This window comes from Schistocerca americana, chromosome 8, assembly GCF_021461395.2.
Source record: "Schistocerca americana isolate TAMUIC-IGC-003095 chromosome 8, iqSchAmer2.1, whole genome shotgun sequence".
Taxonomy (NCBI): Eukaryota; Metazoa; Arthropoda; class Insecta; order Orthoptera; family Acrididae; genus Schistocerca; species Schistocerca americana.
This window is the reverse complement of record NC_060126.1, coordinates 144,430,137-144,453,517: the sequence shown is the minus strand read 5'-3', so window position 1 is coordinate 144,453,517 and position 23,381 is coordinate 144,430,137. Positions and strand designations below refer to the sequence as shown.

At 40.0% G+C, this 23,381-nt stretch overlaps 2 protein-coding genes across 2 annotated transcripts; one reads left to right on the top strand and one right to left on the bottom strand.

Annotated features, from left to right (window-relative positions):
• Positions 1 to 1,812: 1,812 nt before the first annotated feature.
• On the top strand, positions 1,813 to 22,710 carry LOC124544624 (apolipoprotein D-like). Its single transcript, XM_047123224.1, has 5 exons — positions 1,813 to 1,942; positions 13,587 to 13,720; positions 16,601 to 16,826; positions 17,097 to 17,248; positions 18,028 to 22,710. Exons 2-5 carry the CDS (start codon positions 13,601 to 13,603, stop codon positions 18,313 to 18,315), a joined length of 786 nt encoding a protein of 261 aa, XP_046979180.1. The 5' UTR covers positions 1,813 to 1,942; positions 13,587 to 13,600; the 3' UTR covers positions 18,316 to 22,710.
• Positions 20,041 to 20,976, bottom strand: LOC124545633 (mucin-7-like). Its single transcript, XM_047124579.1, has one exon. It carries the CDS (start codon positions 20,974 to 20,976, stop codon positions 20,041 to 20,043), a length of 936 nt encoding a protein of 311 aa, XP_046980535.1.
• Positions 22,711 to 23,381: the final 671 nt, after the last annotated feature.

The following is a 23,381-nucleotide window of genomic DNA, read 5'->3' as shown; positions in this document are numbered from 1 at the left end:
CCATTCCCTTTGGGATGAGTTAAGTTACTTTGCTCCGGGCACCAGCGTCCAGCATCATTACCTTCTCTGGTTTTGAAGAACTGGCTGCCATTCCTCCACAGGCTTCAGGCACCTCAATGAAAGTGTCCCTAGCAGAATTCTACATCTACATCTACATTTATACTCCGCAAGCCACCCAACGGTGTGTGGCAGAGGGCACTTTATGCGCCACTGTCATTACCTCGCTTTCCTGTTCCACTCGCGTATGGTTCGCGGGAAGAACGACTGCCGGAATGCCTCCGTTCGCGCTCGAATCTCTCTAATTTTACATTCGTGATATCCTCGGGAGGTATAAGTAGGGGGAAGCAATATATTCGATACCTCATCCAGAAACCTGGACAGCAAACTACACCGCGATGCAGAGCGCCTCTCTTGCAGAGTCTGCCACTTGAGTTTGCTAAACATCTCCGTAACGCTATCACGCTTACCAAATAACCCAGTGACGAAACGCGCCGCTCTTCTTTGGATCTTCTCTATCTCCTCTGTCAACCCGACCTGGTACGGATCCCACACTGATGAGCAATACTCAAGTATAGGTCGAACAAGTGTTTTGTAAGCCACCTCCTTTGTTGATGGACTACATTTTCTAAGGACTCTCCCAATGAATCTCCACCTGGCACCCGCCTTACCAACAATTAATTTTATATGATCATTCCACTTCAAATCGTTCCGCACGCATACTCCCAGATATTTTACAGAAGTAACTGCTACCAGTGTTTGTTCCGCTATCATATAATCATACAATAAAGTATCCTTCTTTCTATGTATTCGCAATACATTACATTTGTCTATGTTAAGGGTCAGTTGCCACTCCCTGCACCAAGTGCCTATCCGCTGCAGATCTTCCTGCATTTAGCTGCAATTTTCTAATGCTGCAACTTCTCTGTATACTACAGCATCATCCGCGCAAAGCCGCATGAAACTTCCGACACTGTCTACTAGGTCATTTACATATATTCTGAAAAGCAATGGTCTGATAACATTCCCCTGTGGCACGCCAGAGGTTACTTTAACGTCTGTAGGCGAAGGGTTTGACGGACCCCATATTAACGTCCACTAGTGGATATCTGGATACTTTTAATTAGTCAGCGTATGTTTCATATCATTTCTACCATTTTACGTCACTACTGATATTTTCACTTCAGTTCAACTGATAATGTTTCAGGTACTTTCTGTGATAAATAACCGTGTCCTACGATTACACGTACTTTTTCATATTCTAAAGGTAAATGAATTTTCACTAGGGGTAAATTCCCCCACTGCTCCCCCCCCTCCGCCCCCCCCCTCACTCTTGCGAGCGCCACCACACTATACCAAACATTACAGCACCAATCGCCGTTCGAAATCACAGGCGTTGCGATAGTAAAATTACCGTACAAGTCCGATTAGTAGCAGTTGTAGTTCTTTTAATCACGTAATATAGTGTAGACAGGCCCTAATAATGAGATCACACAGCTTGATACTCATAGCACGTAAATGAATAATCATAACAAATCTTGTTTCACGATAGTAATAGAAATTTAAATCAGTTCATCGTCAGTCCCTTGTTCCGAAAGTCTAGTACCTTTGTGTTGTTCTTAATAACCTCGTAGCCGACACAGTCACCAACCCGTGAAGAAGCGTCATTTGCGACGCCGGGAGAGGAGTTCACGCGATTACGGTAGCTGCATGTGTCAGACTTCCGCAGAAACCGGGTGACCTCAGAGGAGAACGGAAGTACTAGCCCCGTACTCTCTTATCATGCAGCGTGGTGGGGAGCGCAACAGGCAGCCCGCGGAGGAAGTGGGGGTTCTGCGCTGACTAAGCTCACTGACTCACTGCCCCTCCTGCTGGAGCCAATAGAGTATTTAACTCGAGCGCGCCGCTTGCTTGGACTGTCATTCCTGCGGAGGCAGTCTGAGAGGTGAGTGAGTGGTGATGCGTTGCCGTTAGTTTAGTTTATAAGTCTACTTCTGTGTGCGTTTGTACGTCAATCTCTACGGTGTGTTTTTCTCCGTGTGGCATGAGCTGGTGCGCTCTGAAAATTAGTGTTGCAGGGAATAATACGCGTTCATAGGGAGTGCAACAATGTAGGAATTAACTTTTCCTGTGTGTGAACTTGAGATGTGCTTACATCTATGGTTTGTTCTCCAGATGCAGTAGTGTCAAGAATAGTCCCACCTGAATGCACTGATAGGCCCGTTTCTTTTACTTTCTTTAATTGTACCGATAAATTAAACCTAACACACTGTTTTTGTGTAACGGTGTAGTTTTACGGGGAAGATCACAGGTATGATAAATCGTCTATTTAACGAAAGGGATTCTGAAGAACTCATGAAATTCGCATTGTTTTGACAGTGAAATTCTGAACGTGTTTTATCGCACATCATGAAATCCGCATTGTTTTGACAATGAAATATTAGATTAATTTTTCATATGTTTGTTGCTGGAGGATGAACAGTGGTGAACAGCCTTCCAAAGGTCATCGAACTTTGCCTTTTGAATTTACAGTGTGAAGTTAAGTCGCCAAGCAGAGAGAGAGATAGAAGCGGGGAGGGAGTGAGAGAAAACTTTTATTATCCCGCAGAGCAACTTTTCGAGAGAGCGACTTGTGTGCGAAATGCTGTCGGCGGTCTTTAGCATCACGTCTATCAGTAAGGTGCTGTGAAATCAATCCCAGCAGAAGAGTTACGTGCCTGGTTATTCTGTGACTTGGCTTAACAGGTGAATTCCAGGTTAGGAATTCGGTGGTCTGAGGTTCGGTTAACATGAATTTCGATTCTGACAGGTTCAGGTTTCACGTTAAACAGAAGGTCCCTTGTAACTGCCCGTGTGACAGATTGCTAACGTCTTACGAGTATAGCTGCGTCATGGTTATTATTGTCAAACCAAACCTACAAGATCTGTGTTAATGTATCATTAAGAAGTAAATTTGACATTGCATTCTTCCATGACGGGTATCCATGTTTCAGAAATGAGTGTTGTCTGGCGTTCTGTTTATTTCTTCTGGTTATGTTACTGTCATATTGAGCACAATTGACAAAGGAGTGTCTGGATCGCGAAATGCTCGAATGCAGTGTTTCCCATGAATGAAGGAAGATTATGATGTAGCATCCCATCGAAAAAGATTTCATTAGATGTGTAGGTAAAGGCAGAATTGCACGAGAATGCTATTAGAAATTGACCGCAGTCATTTCGAAAGAAATGTACCGTTATAAGTGATTTACAAAAATTGGCGGAAAACCTCAGGAAGGTCGGCCGGGGATCTGAAAACAGACTTCCCAAATTCAAGTTTAGAGTCTTTTTCCACTTCGTTGCGTCTTTCGCTGTACGTTAGTCGATTGGATGATGTCGCAGGAGGTAGTTGTATGGCTGAAGTAATGTCGAAGACGCATTATCACCCTTCATTGTACAACAGTCTAACCAGAAGAGCCTGTAAGTTTGGTAATCCACCTGTCCAGGTACTCCTCGTCAATGTTCGTTGTATTAACGACCTAGAGGACCTGTTTGTGACCTTCACTTCGCCGTAATTTGTTTTCTGCACGGAAGCATGCGAAGAAGATTGCTGCGTTCTTTGGGTCCTACACGAAACTATGATGTACCCTGTTCTGCGACGTCTTGCGGCGGATTACCCTGTACCAAGCAGAAGGCGGCGGCTACAAAGGGACACTAACTGCTTCTGAAAGACGCTCTAACTGCTACATCCTGTCGCGTGGGTCGGCGAAGGAAGGCTCCAATCTCAAACAAGGGCGCAGTGATCCGACAGCATACATGTCCAAAGGCGCAATATTTTATCTGTACTTACGTTAGAAATGTTTTTCGAAATGCATATTATTAACATTTGGTGGGGAAAATGTTACCTGATCCTCAACAGAAAAAAGGAATTGCAGTATAGCAAATTCGATGTTGTTTGATTATGTCATGGACGATAAATCACTGGAATCAAACACAGTTTTCACGTATCTGAAAGTGCCCATCCGGATTGTTTTGAAGTAAAACGCCACATAAATTTAATTACAGGCAAGATAAATACCAGACACAGAGGTATGTTAGATAGAACATAAGCAAGCGTGTGTCAACCACGATACAAGTCTCTTGCAAAATTCATGTGAGCGAGCATTAAGTGCTGTTCGTCAGTGTGAGACTCTTACCAAGTTCGGCTAACCCAAAAATAGAGAAAATCTAAACAACCACCCAAAAGATTGCTTGCTGCTTTTATTCAAGGACATCAACGTTGATGCGCAACATTATTCTGTGGGAAATAATATGGAAAGCATTTTGGTGATAATTTCGGAAATTGTATGACAGTACCGTCGATGACAAGTCAGTGAACATATTGCCTCGTTCCTCATGTCTCTGGCGTATTCGATCTTGACGGTAAAAAAAGAGAAATTTTTGGTAAAGAGAATCGACTGTGATTTTTCCAGCATACCATAAGCAAGTAAGATAGGAAGAGAGTAAAATGATATTCTCCGCCGCACACCGCAGGATGGCGTGCGGAATACAGGTGCAGAAGTGGGTTACGAACCGCTGTTTTGATATGAATAAGCTGCTGGTTTGTCATATCAGTACACGAGATGTGTTTTTATATGTCCGTGGATCCACAGTGAGATGAATTTATTAAATGAAGTCTTTTTTTTCCTTCAACGCAGTTTTTGTTCGACACAAAAAAGAAGGTTTATTCGTCTCGATTAGCTGATTTTGAGTTCATTGCCATTTTCAAGTGCAGCATTATTCATGCTAGCGTACGATCAAGCATGTTGTTATAACAGATCGTACAGTGTGGTTGTCAGACGTTCAAAATATAATTGTGTTCTCCACAAGACTCTAGACAAGGCCGAGTAATAACATCAAATGAAATACCATGAGATGTGTGATGCCCAGCTGTTGACGCGCCTGCCGATTTTTGTGCACCTTTGACTGTTTATCACGTTGGTGTACTTCACCGTCCCTAAAGACCTCGTTGTCGACTGGTCGTTAAACCTTATAATCTTCCTTCCTTTTCGTGTAACTGAATGTTCCAATGTACCGCCCCATCGACGTCACCTATAGGCCATTTGCATTAGTTTCTACTGTCAGTTCGATTTGAAAGGCGAGCGGCGTTCAATAAGTAATGCAGCACATTTTTTTTCCTCGGCCACTTTCGGTTGAAAAAAATGCGGAATTTGCTATGGGACATCATAGAATATTCCCAGTTTTATCGCTATAGTTCATGAAGTTCCGATAGATGACGGTGCTATACGTAGCTTTCAAGATGGCGTCTGTAACAAAGCTGCGTTCCAAGCAGAACTGTCATTGAGTTTCTTTTGGCGGAAAACCAGGGCATAACAGATATTCATAGGCGCTTGCAGAATATCTGTGGAGACATGGCAGTGAACAAAAGCACGATGAGTCGTTGGGCGTGGCGTCTGTCACCATCGCAACAAGGTCACGCAAACCTCTCCGCCCTCCCACGTGCCGGCCTGTCGCACACATGTGTGAATCCTGCAATGTTGGAACGTGCGGACACCCTCACTCGAGTTGAACGACACCTCACTGCACAATTGAACATCTCTGTTGGTAGAGCTGACACACTCGTCCACTAGGTTTCCGGCACCTAACAGAGGACCATAAAAATCAACGAAGGACCATCTGTGTGAATTTCTTGCGTGTTACGAAGCTGATCGTGTCAATTTTTTTGTCGAACATCGTCACAGGCGATGAAACATGGGTTGATCACTTAGAACTGGAAACAAAATGGCAATCTATGGAGTGGTGGCAAACCTCCTCTCCTCCGAAAAAAAGGTTCAAGCTGCAGCCTCAGCCAGTTAAGCCCCGGTGACACCTTTCTGGGACTCTGAAGACGTTATTCTGTTCGAAGTCCTTCTTCATGGACCAGTGATCAACTCTGAAGCGTATTCTGCTACCCTCAAAAAACTGAAGAAACGACTTACGCTTTTCGCCGCCACAAAAATGCAAGCGAACTCCTCCTTCTTTGTGACAACGCAAGGCCTCACTCAACTCTACGCACCACAGAAGGTCTCACAAAATTTCCTTGGACGATTCTTCCTCATTCAACCTTCCGCCCAGAGATCTCGCACCTTCCAACTTCCATCTGTTTGGCCCAATGAAGGATGCACTCCGCGGGAAGCAGAATGTGGATGATGGGGAGGTTGAAACTTCCTGGCAGATTAAAACTGTGTGCCAGACCGAGACTCGAACTCGGGACCTTTGCCTTTCGCGGGCAAGTGCTCGACCAACTGAGCTACCCAAGCACGACTCACGCCCCGTCCTCACAGCTATACTTCTGCCAGTACCTCATACCTCCCTTCCAAACTTTACAGAAGCTCTAATGCGAATCTTGCAGGAAGTTTCATATCAGCGCACACTCCGCTGCAGAGTGAAAATCTCGTTCTGGAAACATCCCCCAGGCTGTGGCTAAGCCATGTCTCCGCAATATCCTTTCTTTCAGGAGTGCCACTTCTGCAAGGTTCGCAGGAGAGCTCTGTAAAGTTTAGAAGGTAGGAGATGAGGTACTGGCAGAAGTAAAGCTGTGAGTACCGGGCGTGAGTCGTGCTTGGGTAGCTCAGTTGGTAGAGCACTTGCCCGCGAATGGCAAAGGTCCCGAGTTCGAGTCTCGGGCCGGCGCACACTTTTAATCTGCCAGGAAGTTTCATATCAGCGCACACTCCGCTGCAGAGTGAAAATCTCATGCTGATGGGGAGGTTATTGACTCGCTGGCTTCGACGTCGACTTGTAGAATGGTACCATGCAGGCATAAATGCCCTCCCAGTAAGGTAACGTAAAGCCGTCGCATTGAACCGATATTGTGTTGAAAAACAGGTTTTTGTATCCAAAAGAATGGGAAATAATATGGTGTATAGCAATATGAATAATACCAATACGCTTTCAGAAATAAGATGAGTTGCATTACTTATTGGAGGCGCGTCGTAGCAAAGACTAAGGAAAAGAAATACTTGAGGTACCGTTGTTGTATTCCATTCAGTTATACAGCCGTTCTGCATCGAAGCATCGTCCATGTGTAGTTTTTTCCCTCGCTTACGCCCTCCTCACATCTTCAGTACGGTCGTTTGAAATTTGCACTTAAGGAACACAGTAACTATTTCGCCTTTCTTCATGGAGTGAGCGATTTTGTGTGCATCATCTTTTCAAATGCTCCCAGTAATTTCATTTCCCTGAGATGTTACCGAACAGTAGACAGTTTCGTTTCATAGTTATTCAGACAGGTGTGTTTTAGTATACAGCTTGTTAACGTTCCGCCGGCCTTTGTGACCTAGCGGTTCTAGGCGCTTCAGTCCGGAACTGGCGGTTCTAGGCGCTTCAGTCCGGAACCGCACGACCGCTACGGTCGCAGGTTCGAATCCTGCCTCGGGCATGGATGTGTGTGATGTCCTTAAGTTAGTTAGGTTTAAGTAGTTCTAAGTTCTAGGTGACTGATGACCGCAGATGTTAAGTCCCATAGTGCTCAGAGCCATTTGAACCATTTTGTTAACGTTCCATCTGCGAAGTTCGCGATTTCTCGTCAAACGAAGAAAATACAAACCATGGTGAGTAGGCTCTTCAAGCACATTGCTAATACATAGGTCGAAAGCAGCATTATAAGCTTGAAATGAATAATTCGTAAATTATCGGCACTAACGCGGAACTGCTTTAACAGAAAGATCAGATCCTTTTTAACAACGAGGAAAACTGCTTTAGAAAGAGTTTCCGTAATTTTCCACCATCACATCAAAACTCATTTGAGTAGTGGCGTAACAATGTCCGCAGTTGAAACACATTCAGTCCGAGTAATTCCATCTTGTACAGAAAGCAAATCTTTATTTTATAAAGATTTGCTTTGGTACAAAAACAGCGCCATTCGACTGTAGAAGTTGATAGTCTACGCGGATTGATACGAACTTTACTTGCTTAGAAACGTATAGTGATGCCTTTCCGGTGACTGCGAAAGCACAGGAATCCCCCTAACTCCGCGAAACCTCTCGACACTTCGCGACCTCCGCTCGGTAGTTCTCGGAACTCATGCTGCTTAAGCCGGCGCTGCAAACAGGTTCCTGATCTTTCTGCGCGGCACGTAGCTTTCTCTGACGTCAGCAGCCTTCTACAAACTTCAGGTTGCGTGAGCGGAACGTCTCCCCGCAGGCGGGATACGCAGGGCGCCAACATTCGCAGAGCAATGATGAAATGCTTTGCTCTGTTCCACACAGAGTTTCACAAATGGAAAAGTTTGCATGTGTAGTTCTTAGTATTTTTTGCACCTTCTTCATTAAACAAGGAAAATATGAGATGAATTCTTTGGCCAAACTGCTATATCCCAAGGGGTGTTATTTTGTCCGCTAATTTGTTAGCGAATGGCTGTTAGCTGTTTATCAGTCTATGTTCTGACCTCTTTTTCCGGCTGTTCTTAAGTGTCACAAGATTGAGCCTCTGATAACGTCTGGTAAATGGCGCGAAAATCAGCAGTTAAAACAACAAAAAGTGATGTCCTACATATAAGTGCTAAAGAAATCCGTTAAACTTTGATTACAGGATAAATCGCACGAATTTAAAAGTTGTAGATTCGACAAAACACTAAGGGATTAAAATTACGAACAAATTAAAGTGGAAAATCACATAGAAAATGTGGAGATTATGAATCAAAGACTGCCTTTTATTGAAAGAACACTTAGAAGATGCAACAGATCTACGAGAGAGACATTACGCTTGTCCGACCTCTACTGAGTGTGTGGTAGGGGACTCCGTACCAGATAGGAGTGACGGAGCATACCGAAAAATTTCGAAGAAAGGCAGCTAGTTTTGTGTTATTGCTAAGCATGGGACAAACTGTCATGGATGTGATATGCTACTTGAAGTGACAGTTAAACAAAGGCGTTTTTCGTTGCTACGAGATCTTTTCACAAAATTACAATCGCCAATTTTCCTCCCCGAGTGTGAAAGTATTTTATTGACTCCCACCTTCGTAGGGAGAAATGACTATCATAATAAAATACAATAAGTCAGAGCTCGCACGGAAGGATTTAGGTGTTTATTTCTCCCTCAATGCAGTTCAAGAGTGGAACAGTGGAGAAATAGCCTGTAAGTGTTTTATGAACCCGCTACCAAGCAGTTCAATATGAATTACATGGTAATCATGTGGCTCTAGAGCAGAGGTAAAAAAGCAAACACCTGCCAGTGTTCTCGACAAAACCTTTAAATGTTAAAGGATTTTCCTTCACGACAGACAATGCAAATTCCATTCTGTATTTCCAAAGAGAAAGACAAAATTATCTATTCTGGAATATGTGTATTGTTGCGATCAGTGTATTCTCGATAGCAGAGCGACTGTGAGAATTGAATCTTATCGTATCTGGTTGTTCAGACTCCTGTTCTGGAACTTCCTGTGGAATAACGGATAGGGGTTGGTAGCTGAGTGATCAGCGCGACGGAATGTCATACCTAACGGCCCGGCTTCGATTCCCGTCTGGGTCGGAGATTTTCTCCGCTCAGGGGGGTGTTGTGTTGTCCTTATCATCATCATTTCATCCCCATCGACACGCAAATCGCCGAAGTGGCGTCAACTCGAAGAATGGCTGTGATGTGGGGTCTGAGTGGGGTACTGTCAAGTGGGGGGTGCCCCAGGAATCAGTGTTGGGGCCACTCCTGTTCCTTATTTATATAAATAACATGCCCTCTAGTATTATGAGTAACTCTAAACTTTTTCTGTTTGCTGATGACACTTGCTTGGTAGTAAAGGATGTTGTGTGGAACATTGGCTCGGTTTCAAATAATGCAGTTCATGACCTAAGTTCATGGCTTGTAGAAGATAAACTAATGCTAAATCACTGTAAGACTCAGTTTTTACAGTTTCTAACACACAATTCAACAAATCCTGACATTTTAATTTCACAGAATGGGCATATGATTAGTGAAACTGGACAGTTCAAATTTCTAGGTGTTCAGATAGATAGTAAACTGTCGTGGAAAACCAATGTTCAGGATCTTGTTAAAAGACTTAGTGCTGCCATTTTTACTATTCGAACGGTATCCGAAGCGGGTGATCGTTCGACACGAAACTTAGTCTTCTTTGCTTATGTCGGATGGTATTATATTTTGGGGTAACTCTTCGCATTCTAAAAGGATATTTTTAGCTCAGAAACGGCCGGTTCGGGCAATAAGTGGTGTAGTTCACGAACCTCTTGTCGACCACTGTTCACGTGTCTGGGTACTTTGACATTGGCCTCTCGGTATATATATTCCTTACTGTCATTTTTTGTTAACAATATCAGCTTATTCCCAAGAATAAGCAGCTTTCACTCAGTTAATACTCGGCAGAAGTCAAACCTGCATTTGGATCGGACGTCTTAACTTGTGCAGAAAGGTGTGTCGTATACTGCTGCATCTATTTTCAATAAGCTACCACTCGAATTCAAAAACCTCAGCAGTAATCCACGCGCTTCCAAATCGAAACTGAAGAGTTTTCTCATTTGTCACTCCTTCTATTCTGTCGAGGAGTTCCATGAAAAATTAAGCTGATTCTTGTTGTATTGTTAATTGCGTTTACTTAAACTTATGGACTGACTTTTATCGCGTTCATAAACATTTTTATTTTCATCTGTTATTACTCTTATGTTGTAATTTCATGTACTGACACGTTCCATGACGTTGGAGATTTGCTCCTCAATTTGGTCCTACGAAACTTGAGGAACTTGACGTGTAAATAAATAAATAAAAATAAATAATAGCAGTGCTATCTACCAGCGTGAAAATAACTCGGGTTTCCCACTGGGAAATGAAATAGTGGTAAATCATTTATTGTAAGCTAGATTGCGAGTTGTTCACAAGGCAAAGTGGCAGGGAAGAACCCTTGTTCATCATGCCTCAAGTAAAGAGACATCGGCAATGCCGCGGCGAAATGATGGTGCATGTCGCTGTGTCTTCAGCTTAAAAAAAAAGAAGGAAAAAGAAAAAGAAGATCCCGTAATGTATGCCTACATTACCTATACGTCACAGAGATCTCCAGAAGACAACGTATTGGAATAAAGCAGAGCATATATATATAGTACAAAAATTTCAATTAAGAATACGTCATTGCGAGAATGAACAAATAATTATTTCTCAACATAACAGCAGTGCAGATCGTCTACTGGTTCCACTTAAGTCTGTTACATGGAATGGTTCCCTACGTAGAGATTGAAAACATGAACAACGCAAGAAGTTTACCTTCTGCGTAGCGCAGAGAACGTACTCGTTATCCTTCTTGCTGTCTCGCACCGTGACGGTGCCCTTGGAGCCTTATAAAGAAGTGTTTTCGTTCTGCGGTAATACAAGACAGTCTTCAATAGAAACTGTTCTACAAAATGATCCCAATACCGCATGTACTGGATTTTCATATAACATTACCACACAACATTTGAAGAAGCTCAAAACAGTACATCGTCACAAATTACCGTTTTTCACCTTTTAAAAAAATTGAATGGTGTGACTCTAGCTTTGTCGTATAAAAAGTAATCCAAGAGTTGATAAAATTCAAATCTGAGCCTCTAGTTGTCAGTCTGATCATATGTAGGAAGAGCCAACAAGATGCTTAAATTGCTTATGTTAGCTTTTGCAGATGGGCTGGCGATTCTATGTCAAAAGTTCAAACAACACAAAAACGGCTCCAAAACAGTTTAGCATTCAAAAATTTAAGAAACTAAATACAGGAAAACAGAAAGTATTTCTCTGTTAAAATATTTAGAGAAAACTATGCAGGAGAATCATCTGAAAAGATTGGTAATGAAATGTGTTGCTACATAATGGAAAGAGACTTCAGACTTACAAAAGATACTTACAAAAACCAAAAAATAAATATCAAAATAAACTGAGACACTACAAAGCATTCATCAAACTACTGCGTTTAAGGGAACTGGAAGACTGATTTAAAACACAAATTGGGACATTGAAGAAATCCAAACAGGGGAACAAAAAGCAATCAGAAAAATGTTTGATCCAAATTTCACTGAAAAGGGGACATGGAGACTAAAAGCTAATTAAGAATTTTAAAAGGATACCAATGTTTATTTGGATATAGGCAAATGCAAGCTTAATGGGCTTATTAAAAGAATGGAACCAACCAGAATGTCTAGGTAGACTGTAATTATATGAAGTTGCAGTAAATTGTAAATCTGTGACAGTAAAATGGGTTGGTGAAATAAAAGATCTGAAAGAAGCAAGAAGAACACAACATGATATACCAGACAGACAAAAGTGTAGGACTTGTAGAAAATCCCAAGAAGACTGGAACAACATTATGTGACAATAGGAAAACACTCTAAGAGAATAAAAGTAACATGGGCCCAAAGAAAAGCTCAAACAGAACTCAGAAGTACCCTTTGTTTTAAATCATATGATTCAGCAGTGCCCAGAACTGAATAATAAAAATAATAATAATTTGTTTTGTTTTATGTGAAGATAGGTATTCACTGTAGGGAATGCAGATGGTAGCTGTTGATTTACTGGCAGGACAATGGGAAACTGCAGTTTCTTCAAGAAAGATTGCTTCCACAAACATTGATACAACCTGTATTGGAACTCTATTCAAGTGTATGGGACCCATATTAACCTGGAATAATGGAGCATCAAGTATTATGCATAAAAGAAGGACAAAACTCTTGTGTATTTTCGGCTTGCTGGAGAGTGTAAGAGTAGTGTTGAAATTTGAAAACTATCGACTGGCAGACACTTGACGCAAATCGTCAAATATCGCACAAAAATTTGGATTTTGTGCAACCCCCCAACACATTGCTCACATAGGGATTATGAAAATGAAATTAGAATGCTGGTAGCAAGAGCTTGCACAGAATTACATAAGCAGCCATTCATCCCGTGGTTCATCTGTGAATGAAATGAGGAATAAACCTTAACGTACCAGTCTCAAACAATGAAAATTACTCTCTGCCATTCACTTTATACTGATTCCCAGCATATAGATGTAGGCATTTCCCTTATGTCAATTAATTTGCCTTAAAGCATTTATTGCTTTGGGACTTGAATGACATTCATTGGATTATAAATATTGTATAACTGATCACAACATTCTGGAACACTTTAATGTTCTGAGTATGAAACTGTGTAAGAATTCTGTCCTATATTGGCCAACATCTATTTTGCTCTTGTGAATGCTGACATAAGTACAAGAACTAAATGATTACACTGTTGCTCTTTATGAATGTATTGTTTTGTTTGATTGAATGAACTGTTGTTTATGCCTGGAGTTCTGATTCTCTTTCTTACATGCATTTTTTCTTCTCTTAATTGTCTGCTTATCACATCTACTCAAAGAGGTACCTTCACTAACTCTCGTCAGCACAATCATTCCTCTGGTATTAAATGACAAGAAGAATATATGTGATTCTAATCCCTTCTTGATAAGTCTGCTTTGAATATTTTGCAGATCCCTTTCAAATCTGTGACCCATCACTAATTATCCAATTACCATTCGGCACTTAAATTTTATTTAGGGAAAGTATGTACAGGAAATATACAATACAATGTTCATATAAGTCTTCATGTACTTTGAACATCCTAATATGTCCGTATTTGTGTATGTGCAGGAATACTGGTGAATATGGCTGCTGTAACATGTCTGTTGGCCTTGCTGTCTGTTGCGGTGGCAGTGAGTGGCCACAGTTACCACCTTGGAGGATGCCCCACTGTTGATCCAATGCCGGACTTCGATGTCAACAGGGTGAGTTACCATGGCTTGTTTTCAACCATGGACAAAGCAAAATATACATACAGAAAAGTATTTTTATGGAAATTTTCAGATTTAACATTCTCCAAAGTTCTCACTTACATTCTTCATTATGCTAATCCTGTCAGCAGCGCAACAGCAAATAAACTATGTGAAATGCGAGGTGTGTTCTAATGTTATCTCCTTCTGAGTAGTCCCTGTTAGATATTACACACATTATGCCAGCACTTCTTCCAATCCCTGAAACGCTTCTGAAGCTTAATCTTATGGATAGCACTTAGCTTTTTCAGCGAAGTCCTTTTAATCTCATCTACACGTGTAAAATGACGGCCTTTTAAGGTCCTTTTTGTTTTTGGAAACAGAAAATCACGTCAGGTCATATCTGGTGAATACCTTGTTAACAACTGATGACAGACTAAAATTCCAAGATGGCTACTAGTGTACAGATATGATTCAGACATGTCTATTAACCCAACAATGAAAAATCACATGAATTGCACTAATACAACCCACAAATTTACACAATTCCTGATACTTTTTTAACACACCTTGTATGCCCACCCATTCGTTTTCATTGGCATCAGAATTAGACAAATATATTCGGCTTAGAATTTAGTTTCTGTACAGCTCAACAAGTAGTGTGCTTGGAAACAAGATAAGGGAGATACTGCTCAAGTTTTGCCTGATTGTGCTGATTGTGACAGCAAAGTATGGAACTAAGTCTTGAATGTTTACTAGCAAGAAAGAAAGGTAGATTCGAATGTGTCACCTGTGGATTGCTTGTTTAATTGTGAATGCCACAAGGAGAGACTATAAAAAGTAAAATGACATAAAACACACAATAAATATTTACAGAATTATTCATTTCTTGGGGAACAGATGAGTTACGAGTGTTTGCTCAAGTTAGTCTTCAGTTACTGAGACTGTTATGCAGCAGTCTTCAGATGTGTGATATTTTTACCATAACATGATTCGGAACTACGTCATTCCATTATCAGGTGCTGTATAACAAGGAAACAAATCATTCAATCACAATACTATACATACTGACAACCATATAAAGTAATATTTTATATGGTTGTCTGTATGTATAGCTTTGCAATGCATTGAATTGTCTCCTTGCATTATAGCACTTGTTAGTGGGATAATATAGTCCAGAAACATGTTGTGGTAAAAATATCATACATTTGACAACTGGTGCATAACATTCATAGTGCTGATTTATGTGGCAGTTGTATAAGGGGCATTCAAAAAGAAACAAGTCAGAGGCATAATGACAGAAAACAGTACCTGCATGTTAGAAGTATTGACGCTGGCTGATGAGACACTTGCCCAACTGTGACACAAGGCGGTGAATGGTTGTCTCTTAAAATTCCCGGGACTGCAGTGTGAACCAGTTCCACATGTACAGCTAAATGTCATCGTCCACATGAGTGCAGGAAAGTTTATGCTGACCTTCTTCTTTAACCAAGGTGGCATCCTTCTGGTTCACTTCCTACAGCACAGGACAACAGTGAATGTCCAGTGTTACTCGCAAACCTTGACAACCCTTTGCCAAGCAATCAAAACAACCAGGCAGTCTCACCCATGGGGTCATTCTGCTCCACGACAATTCAAAGCCTCATACAATCAACACAGTCACGGCACTCCTGCAGAAATTCAAATGGGAGGTTCTCAGCCACCCTCCATGCAGTCCAGACCTCTCTCCCTGTGATTACGCCATTTTGGTCCTCTTAAAAAGGCTCTGAGGGGCAAACGATTCACCTCAGACCATGACGTCCAGCTATACGTGCAGAACTCGTTAACATTGCAGCCCCGGGAATTTTATGAGGCAGACATTCACTGCCTTGTGTCACAGTGGGACAAGTGTCTCAACAGCCAGAGTCACTACTTCTAACATACAGGTACTGGTTTCTGTAATTATGCCTCTGGCTCGTTTCTCTTTGAATGCCCCTTCACAACAGATATCCATTCTTCAGAAATCAGCATAGGGTGTTTTGTACAATGAGCATAGTAACAGTGGGCAACAGGTAGAAAAATGAACAATATTCATACAAGTCTGAAGCTGCAGCATACAAATTAATTCTAGTTGTTATGAGCTTCTTTGCTGATGAAGTTGTACAACAACGGGCAGGATGTGCTATTGCAACACTATACTTGTGACAGTGTTTGATCCATCACAGCGAATTAGTCAGTTGATAATGTCACGCAAATGAAATAAAAACAATTCAGCCATCTGACTCTTATTCATACTTTGGTAGACCTACCTGTCTTCTGTTGTTTTGCCATTGTGTTGAATTTGATTTAATTTGATTGTACTCTGTTAGGTTAGAATAAACAGTTTTCTAAATCATCTGTTTATTCCAGAGGGTCAATAGTGCAAGACAACTGATTCATATATTGTTTTACTATATTCATTTAAGACTTCCAGAAATATTTAAGCATTTTTCTCACTTTAATTTTAGTCAGTACTTCTGTTTTCTTTATTGCATTTAACACTTTCCTAACAACATGAACAACATTCTCATATTCCTTTGAAGCACTCATTTCTCATGATTTGACATACAAAAATATTATTGCTACAAAACTGAAGGCAAGATAGTATTATAAACAGAAGTATGTAAAGTTTTCCAAATACAACAAATCTTACTGGGGCTGTCAAGTGTGGTGTCTGAGGGCCTTGACAGCACGTTAGTTACCTTTATGTAAAGATCTTTATTTTAGCTATATAAATATCATAAATTCTTTAGTGACACCATCTACCATGACACAAAAAAGTGCCCAAACTGCATAAGTGCAGTTTAATTATTGTTTCATAACCATTAGTCGCAGTATTTCTTTTGATTATCAGAATATGTTAATTATATGTTACAGTTCTTGGGCAAATGGTATGTCATTCAGAAGACATCAACAGGCAGCACTTGCCTGGTCAACAACTATGCTGTAGACACTAACCATACTGGCCACTACTTGCTGGAGCAGCGCAGCCAACACTTTATTCTTGGAATGACATCTGTGGACCATGTCTATCGCTACACTGGAGATCTGACGATACCTGACAAGCAAACACCTGGTGCTATGCGAGTCAGATTCCCTCTCAGTGAGTGATTCTGTCGATATCTCTTTCTGAAAAGTTTACTTTTAACTATTAGCTGTAAAATGTTATGAAATCAGTTTACTTCTTGCATGAGCATTAAATACTTGATAATTTTGATTCCTTGTATCCTTTCACACAGTAATTTGATATTGTAAACCTCAAATTATGATGAAATTGACTTCAGTAGTATATATTTTTCTTTGCTTTCTTGTAGGGATCCTCTACAGTCCAATTCTGGTTCAACTACAGTTTAACTCTCTCTCTCTCTTCCAGGCATTGCCGGCAGTGCAAGCTACACAGTCTTTGCAACAGACTATGAAAATTATGCTGGTGTTTTCACCTGCCAGAAGCTGGCCTTTGCTCATCGCCAGTCTGCATCGATACTGTCCCGCTCACCCACTCTCGACAAGATGTATGTTGAGAAGGTAAGGAAAGCTGCCACTTGTTAAGATTAGAGATTGTATGGTAATTTTATCTTTTGACTCTTTTTTTATCATTTGACTCTTCTTCCTACAGTTTTAGAATTACTACCTCAAACACAGTTTCATGGTAGTGGCTTGACGTTTTTTGCCATAAAAATTCATATGGCACAGTGAAATTACTCTTCTCATGCTTTGTTAATGAATGCTGCAAATTTCATTAAAAATTCAGACATATCTGTAAGAAGTTCAATTATAGATGGAATAGTAGACTAATGAAATGAGAATGCTCTTTTATGATTATATAGAAAGTCATGTTTCACTACTAACCTTATAAAAAGGGAGAAGAAGTGCCCTGAGTGTGCTCCACTCACTTGTCATCATTTCATCTTTGGGTGAATCATACTGTATTATCATTGAATTGCACGTTTATGGCCTAAGTGGTTTTGTGTTTTGTTTCATTAAATATAAATTAAGTGGCATAGTTTATGGAAGCACTTAACATTTGGATTATAACTGGGAGGTCTGAACTGCTAATTATAGTTTAAGTAAGTTTGCAAGTGCAGCTAATTGGAACCATTTTAAACAAAAACAGTAAAACATACAATGAGGGTGTATCAAAAATTGTATAATTTATATTTTGTCTGTCCAGACTTTTTCACCTTAGTGTTCAGTGCATGGATGTTCATAATTTGTTATGCTATTGCTCTTGTGTCAGATAACACATATGTTGTCATGCAATATCAAATGTTCAATGCTGATAAAATGTCTTCTTGTTTTTGCAGATACGAAGCAAGTTGAGCAGTTTTGGTGTTGATCCTTTTGATCTGAGCATCATCAAGCAAGATGAGTGTCCGAAGGTGACAGATGACAGCTATAATATCAATATCAACCCAGATACCTTCAGCCCTGGTAGTATTGCCGGTGTTGTTCGTACAGCAGGAGATAAGTTGGGTGATGGTGTTGAAGTAGTTGCTGAAGGTGCCAAGAAGGTATACCATAAAGTCCGTGGAGATCGGGATCGCGAAGAAATTAGCATTTATCAGCCAGATGAGTCTGAGTGGCTTCCATAAATTGGTGAATGTTGGGTAATTAAATTTTATTCATCCTCTTCACAGACGAATTTGAAACTTAACGAAAGAATCAGTTTTTTGAATCTGTTATTGATAGTATATTAGTTTAATGGATTTGTGATACAGTTGGCTAAAGTATAAATGTAATGATGAATTGAAATGTATCTGCTGGAATTTGACTTGTTCTTGTACCAATGGATTCGTATAAATTGTTCCAGGAACATGTGTTTTTGCTCAGTTTCTTGTTTCAGTAAAGGGTAGTGTATGAACATAAGTATTCCATAGCTTATAGTTGAAACACTTATCAATTTCTATAATTTTTACTTTTAGTGAGTAAAAAAATTGTGCCATATTAGCATTTTGTGATATTGGATAATTACCCTTGCCATTGTCACCATCCTCTTTTGTGTACATTTTGTTTCCTAGTGTAAAATAGTTTGTATTAGTTCTAGTCAAAAAGTGTTCTTGAAATACTTCAGTACATTGTCGAATGTAAGAAAAAATAAGGAAAAACTAGGCATCTGTGCTACCTATGATAGTGTCAAAGTATAAATACTGCCTTCAGCAGAGACTTCTGTAATATAGAATTTCTGTGTGTGCCTGTGGTTATGTAAATAATATGTCTGAATGTGGAAGTATAGAGATCACTGTTTTGAAGTTTTGTGTTGAATAAGACTCTCTCCAAAACATATGCCCACATACATCACACTTCGTAATATGCTGATTCATTTCATTAAATGTACATATCATTAACAAACATAAATCAGTTTCATAAGTCTGTGAAGCCTATGCCTAATATTATGAATTCAGTGACATATCACAGAGAATTATAAAAACATAATTTATCTGCTTTGAATCCTGCAGTTTTTAAATATATTTAATTGTATACAGTACTTGACTTGTGTTGTTAAGCTGATTATTAGTTAAATTAGTCTTGTTGAAAGAACATTTTTGTAATAAAATTACTATACTAGCAGATGATGTTACAGTAATAACATTTAAAAAGAAATTTGTGTGGAACAGAGAGAGTTGTGTAATTGTTGAACTTGTTGATACAGTGTCATTGACAGATTTTTTTAAGAGGCTGTGTTATTTTTTAATAGGCGTCCTGCTTTGATGAAAACAGATGTACAAAGCAGGAATACTTGAGAATTTATCCAAGTAAGGGGGTTTCTTTTGTTAAATGGGCATTATGGAAATGAATAGTTTCCAATAATATAGTGTGTGTGTTTTTGTTTGTTTTGAAAGGCCAATTTCTTGTGCTATGAAGGCACTTTGTGTATTGCCTTTTTTTTAGTAGAAAGGCAATATTTTTTTAGTGTAGCAGCCTCTGTGTAATACTGGATTGCTTCTGTGTTGGGAAACTAATGGAGGGGGTTGGGGGGAGGGATGTAGAAAAAATTACGCAGTATGTGTGTGAATTGGTATGAGTTATATATCAACAAGATACCCTTCTATGTTAAATGGGGCAGCTTTTTGTAGTTAATGTGGCAGCTTCTGCAACAAAGGAGTGAATCTCCTGAGTATGTGGACCAGCTTTTGTACTGAGTAGTGTAGCTTCTGTATCTAGTTGGCCCACTTCTGTTTGAAGTAGGGCAGTTTCTGTATCAAATAGGGCAGCTTCTGCACCAAGCAGGGCAGCTTCTTCTTTAAGAGGGACAACTTCTATATTAAGTGAGGCAGCTTCTTTGTCAAGTGGGGCAGCTTCTTTGCCAAGAGGGCAGCTTATATGTCAAGTGGGGCAGCTTGTATGTCAAGTGGGGCAGCTTGTATGTCAAGTGGGGCAGCTTGTATGTCAAGTGGGGCAGCTTGTATGTCAAGTGGGGCAGCTTGTATGTCAAGTGGGGCAGCTTGTATGTCAAGTGGGGCAGCTTGTATGTCAAGTGGGGCAGGCTGTATGTGAAGTGGGGCGGCTTCTGTGTCAAGTGGGGCAGCTTCTGTGTCAAGGGGGGCAGCTTCTGTGTCAAGTGGGGCAGCTTCTGTGTCAAGTGGGGCAGCTTCTGTGTCAAGTGGGGCAGCTTCTGTGTCAAGTGGGGCAGCTTCTGTGTCAAGTGGGGCAGCTTCTGTGTCAAGTGGGGCAGCTTCTGTGTCAAGTGGGGCAGCTTCTGTGTCAAGTGGGGCAGCTTCTGTGTCAAGTGGGGCAGCTTCTGTGTCAAGTGGGGCAGCTTCTGTGTCAAGTGGGGCAGCTTCTGTGTCAAGTGGGGCAGCTTGTATGTCAATTGGGGGAGCTTCTGTGTCAAGTGGGGGAGCTTCTGTGTCAAGTGGGGGAGCTTCTGTGTCAAGTGGGGCAGCTTCTGTGTCAAGTGGGGCAGCTTCTGTGTCAAGTGGGGCAGCTTGTATGTCAAGTGGGGCAGCTTGTATGTCAAGTGGGGCAGCTTGTATGTCAAGTGGGGCAGCTTCTGTGTCATTTGGGACAGTTTCTGTGTTGTGTGTAATAGCTTTTGGGTCACATGAGGTTGTTTTTCTGTCAAGTGGAAAAGCCTTTTGGTCAAGTGGGGCAGCTCTGTGATCAAGTGGGGCAGCTCTATTGTAAGTGTGGCGGGGCAGCTTCTGTGTCACATGGGACAGTTTCTGTGTTGTGCAGAATAGTTTCTGGGTCACATGATGTTGTTTTTCTGTCAAGTGGAAAAGCCTTTTGGTCAAGTGGGGCAGCTCTTTCATCAAGTGGGGTAGCTCTATTGTTAAGTGTGGCATATTCTTTGATCAAATAGGATAGGTTTTAGGTTAGATAAAACAGCCTTTTTATGAAGTAGGGTAGCTTTTATATCAGTTGGGCCAGCATGGCGGTCAACTGGGACAGTTTGTGCTTAAAAATGGAGTAGAATCTCTTTAGTAAATGGGCCAGCTTTTGCTCTAAGTGGGATAGCTTCTGCATCAAGTAAGGCAGCTTGTGTGTCATGTGGGAGAAACACGTGGATAAATGGCACAGAATTTGCATCTAGCAATGCAGTTTCTGTGTTAAATGGGGCAGCTTTAGAGTCAAATGGGGCAACTTCGGTATTAACTATGGCAATTGATCAATTATGGCACCAAAGTAGACCAACTTTTTGTAACATTTATTTTCCTCATTTAAAATCTAGTAAACATGTCAAGGGAGAAATAATTCTTGTGAAGTGGTACAGCTAATTGTTATAAACAATTGCAGCTTTGTAATGAACTGAGACAGCTCTTTTATGACTAGGACATAATTTATGTAATATGTGATCACATTTGGCATATTTTCTGATCTTAGAGGCTCTTTTTAACTATTAAAACCACAGAACCATTCTGTAACTAGTTTGTAAATAGGTATAGTGTGCTGTAAGGCTCCATAGACGTTACAATAGTACTTGGTTACGTAGTATTTTTGTTGTTTTAATGGTACATATACATCCTTAAAAATATTGTGGTTTGAAATATTAGGACAATGTTGTTTGTTGGGGTGAAATCATAGTAAAAGAGAAGTTAACAGTTATTTCAGAAAATGGGATGTAGGCAGCTCCAGTTACATGAAAAGATAGCAGTTTTCCGTGTAGATTACTGTGCTGTTGCTGTCTAAAATGATGAGCTTCACTCATAGGAACATTTAGGGTGCTAGTGGGTAGCTATTTCTAACAGAGTAATGGTGTTCAAAACAAGTGTTGCGACAGTAGAGGAATTTGGCAGTTTTGTTTCTGTTGAAATCTTGAATGATGTTGCAACAGCACAAGAGATTTATGGTGTGATTTATTCATAGAAATTAGAACTTTTTCCAATCCATGGCTTTGTAATGCAGCAACCAGTGGTAACAATATGAAAGAAAAAACAGTCTTGGTTGCAAAACTGCAGTTTGTTTTATTTTTATAGAAACTGTTAGCTACATATGTTATTAGTATTACAGATGAAGGCAACTATTCAAAATTACTACTGTTGCTTAGTAGAAGGAGAATGCTATGAGACCTGTAGATGTTAATGAGATTAAATTATGAGGTAGTTAAGACATTTAATATTTAATGGTGCTACAATAAGAAGACATTTAATGTTTAATGGTGTTACAATAAGGAGAATAATTTATTTGATTTGATGTGATGATGTCACTGAATCCATTCTGAAAAAAGAACACTTATAGCAAGAGTCTTCCGAAAGAGATTCTACTTTTTGTTATAGTTATCATTTTACTGATTAGTAATACTGAATGAGTTGCAACATATGTAGAGTATTGTGAAATAGTGTTTCCTTAATCAAAGAATGAGTGTGTTTGTGTATTAATGTTAGCAAATTTGTTAGGAACTTTGGCATATAAGGAGAGCATCATCCAATGACTGAAGCTTGTGTAGATATGATCTTGTATTCCAATATGTTACTCTATGAGTGACAATGTATATGATATGTGGAATGATACATGAATTGTAAATAAATAAACATATTTTTGAATTACGTATCTGTATCATTTTTTTCCTCTAGTAACAATACTAGAGAAGGGAAGTTGCCACTCACCATATAGCGAAGATGCCGATTCGCAGATATCCACAACAAAAAGATTTTCACAATTATAGCTTTCTGATTGTTTGATTTTTCCTCCAGTAACTTAGAAGTCTTAAACAAAGTATGTACATATTAACATTAATGCTTGATGTTCTGCTCCAATGTAATGTCTTCCTCAGAGTTTTACACTTGTAAGTTACAGAATAAAAAGTGCTAGTACTGTTCCACATATTTCAACAATTTCCTTCAGTTCCAAAGAACTAAACAAAAATTCATATTTCATACATGTTTGATCTGCTCTGTGGTATGTTCATCCCTGTGGATGTTGAACAATAATAACTGGTATTAATAATTTAACTACTCGGAAAATATGGCATTTTCTTTCAAAAGGTTCAACGTTAGCTGTAACACTTTTATTTGACTCACATTTACTACATTGATTCACAACGAGCTCATTTCAGTGGAATTGCCATGTATAAGTGTTTGCCTACGTGGAATAACATTCACAATGCGTTTTGGAACTAATTTTCTGTCTAGTAATGTCATTATTATGAATCACAATTTGTGATCAACTGTCAAAAAGCACTGTATAAAACCACCAAAGGTCCAATATAAAAGAAACT

What these genes read in the sequence shown, in the direction of transcription:
- LOC124544624 (XM_047123224.1), top strand. Translation starts at nt 13,601, where the DNA reads ATGGCTGCTGTAACATGTCTGTTGGCCTTGCTGTCTGTTGCGGTGGCA. An exon ending in GCGAGTCAGATTCCCTCTCA is followed by an intron (nt 16,827 to 17,096) that starts GTGAGTGATTCT and finishes TCTCTCTTCCAG; the next exon opens with GCATTGCCGGCAGTGCAAGC. An exon ending in ACAAGATGTATGTTGAGAAG is followed by an intron (nt 17,249 to 18,027) that starts GTAAGGAAAGCT and finishes TTGTTTTTGCAG; the next exon opens with ATACGAAGCAAGTTGAGCAG.
- LOC124545633 (XM_047124579.1), bottom strand. Translation starts at nt 20,976, where the DNA reads ATGAAAGAGCTGCCCCACTTGACCAAAAGGCTTTTCCACTTGACAGAA.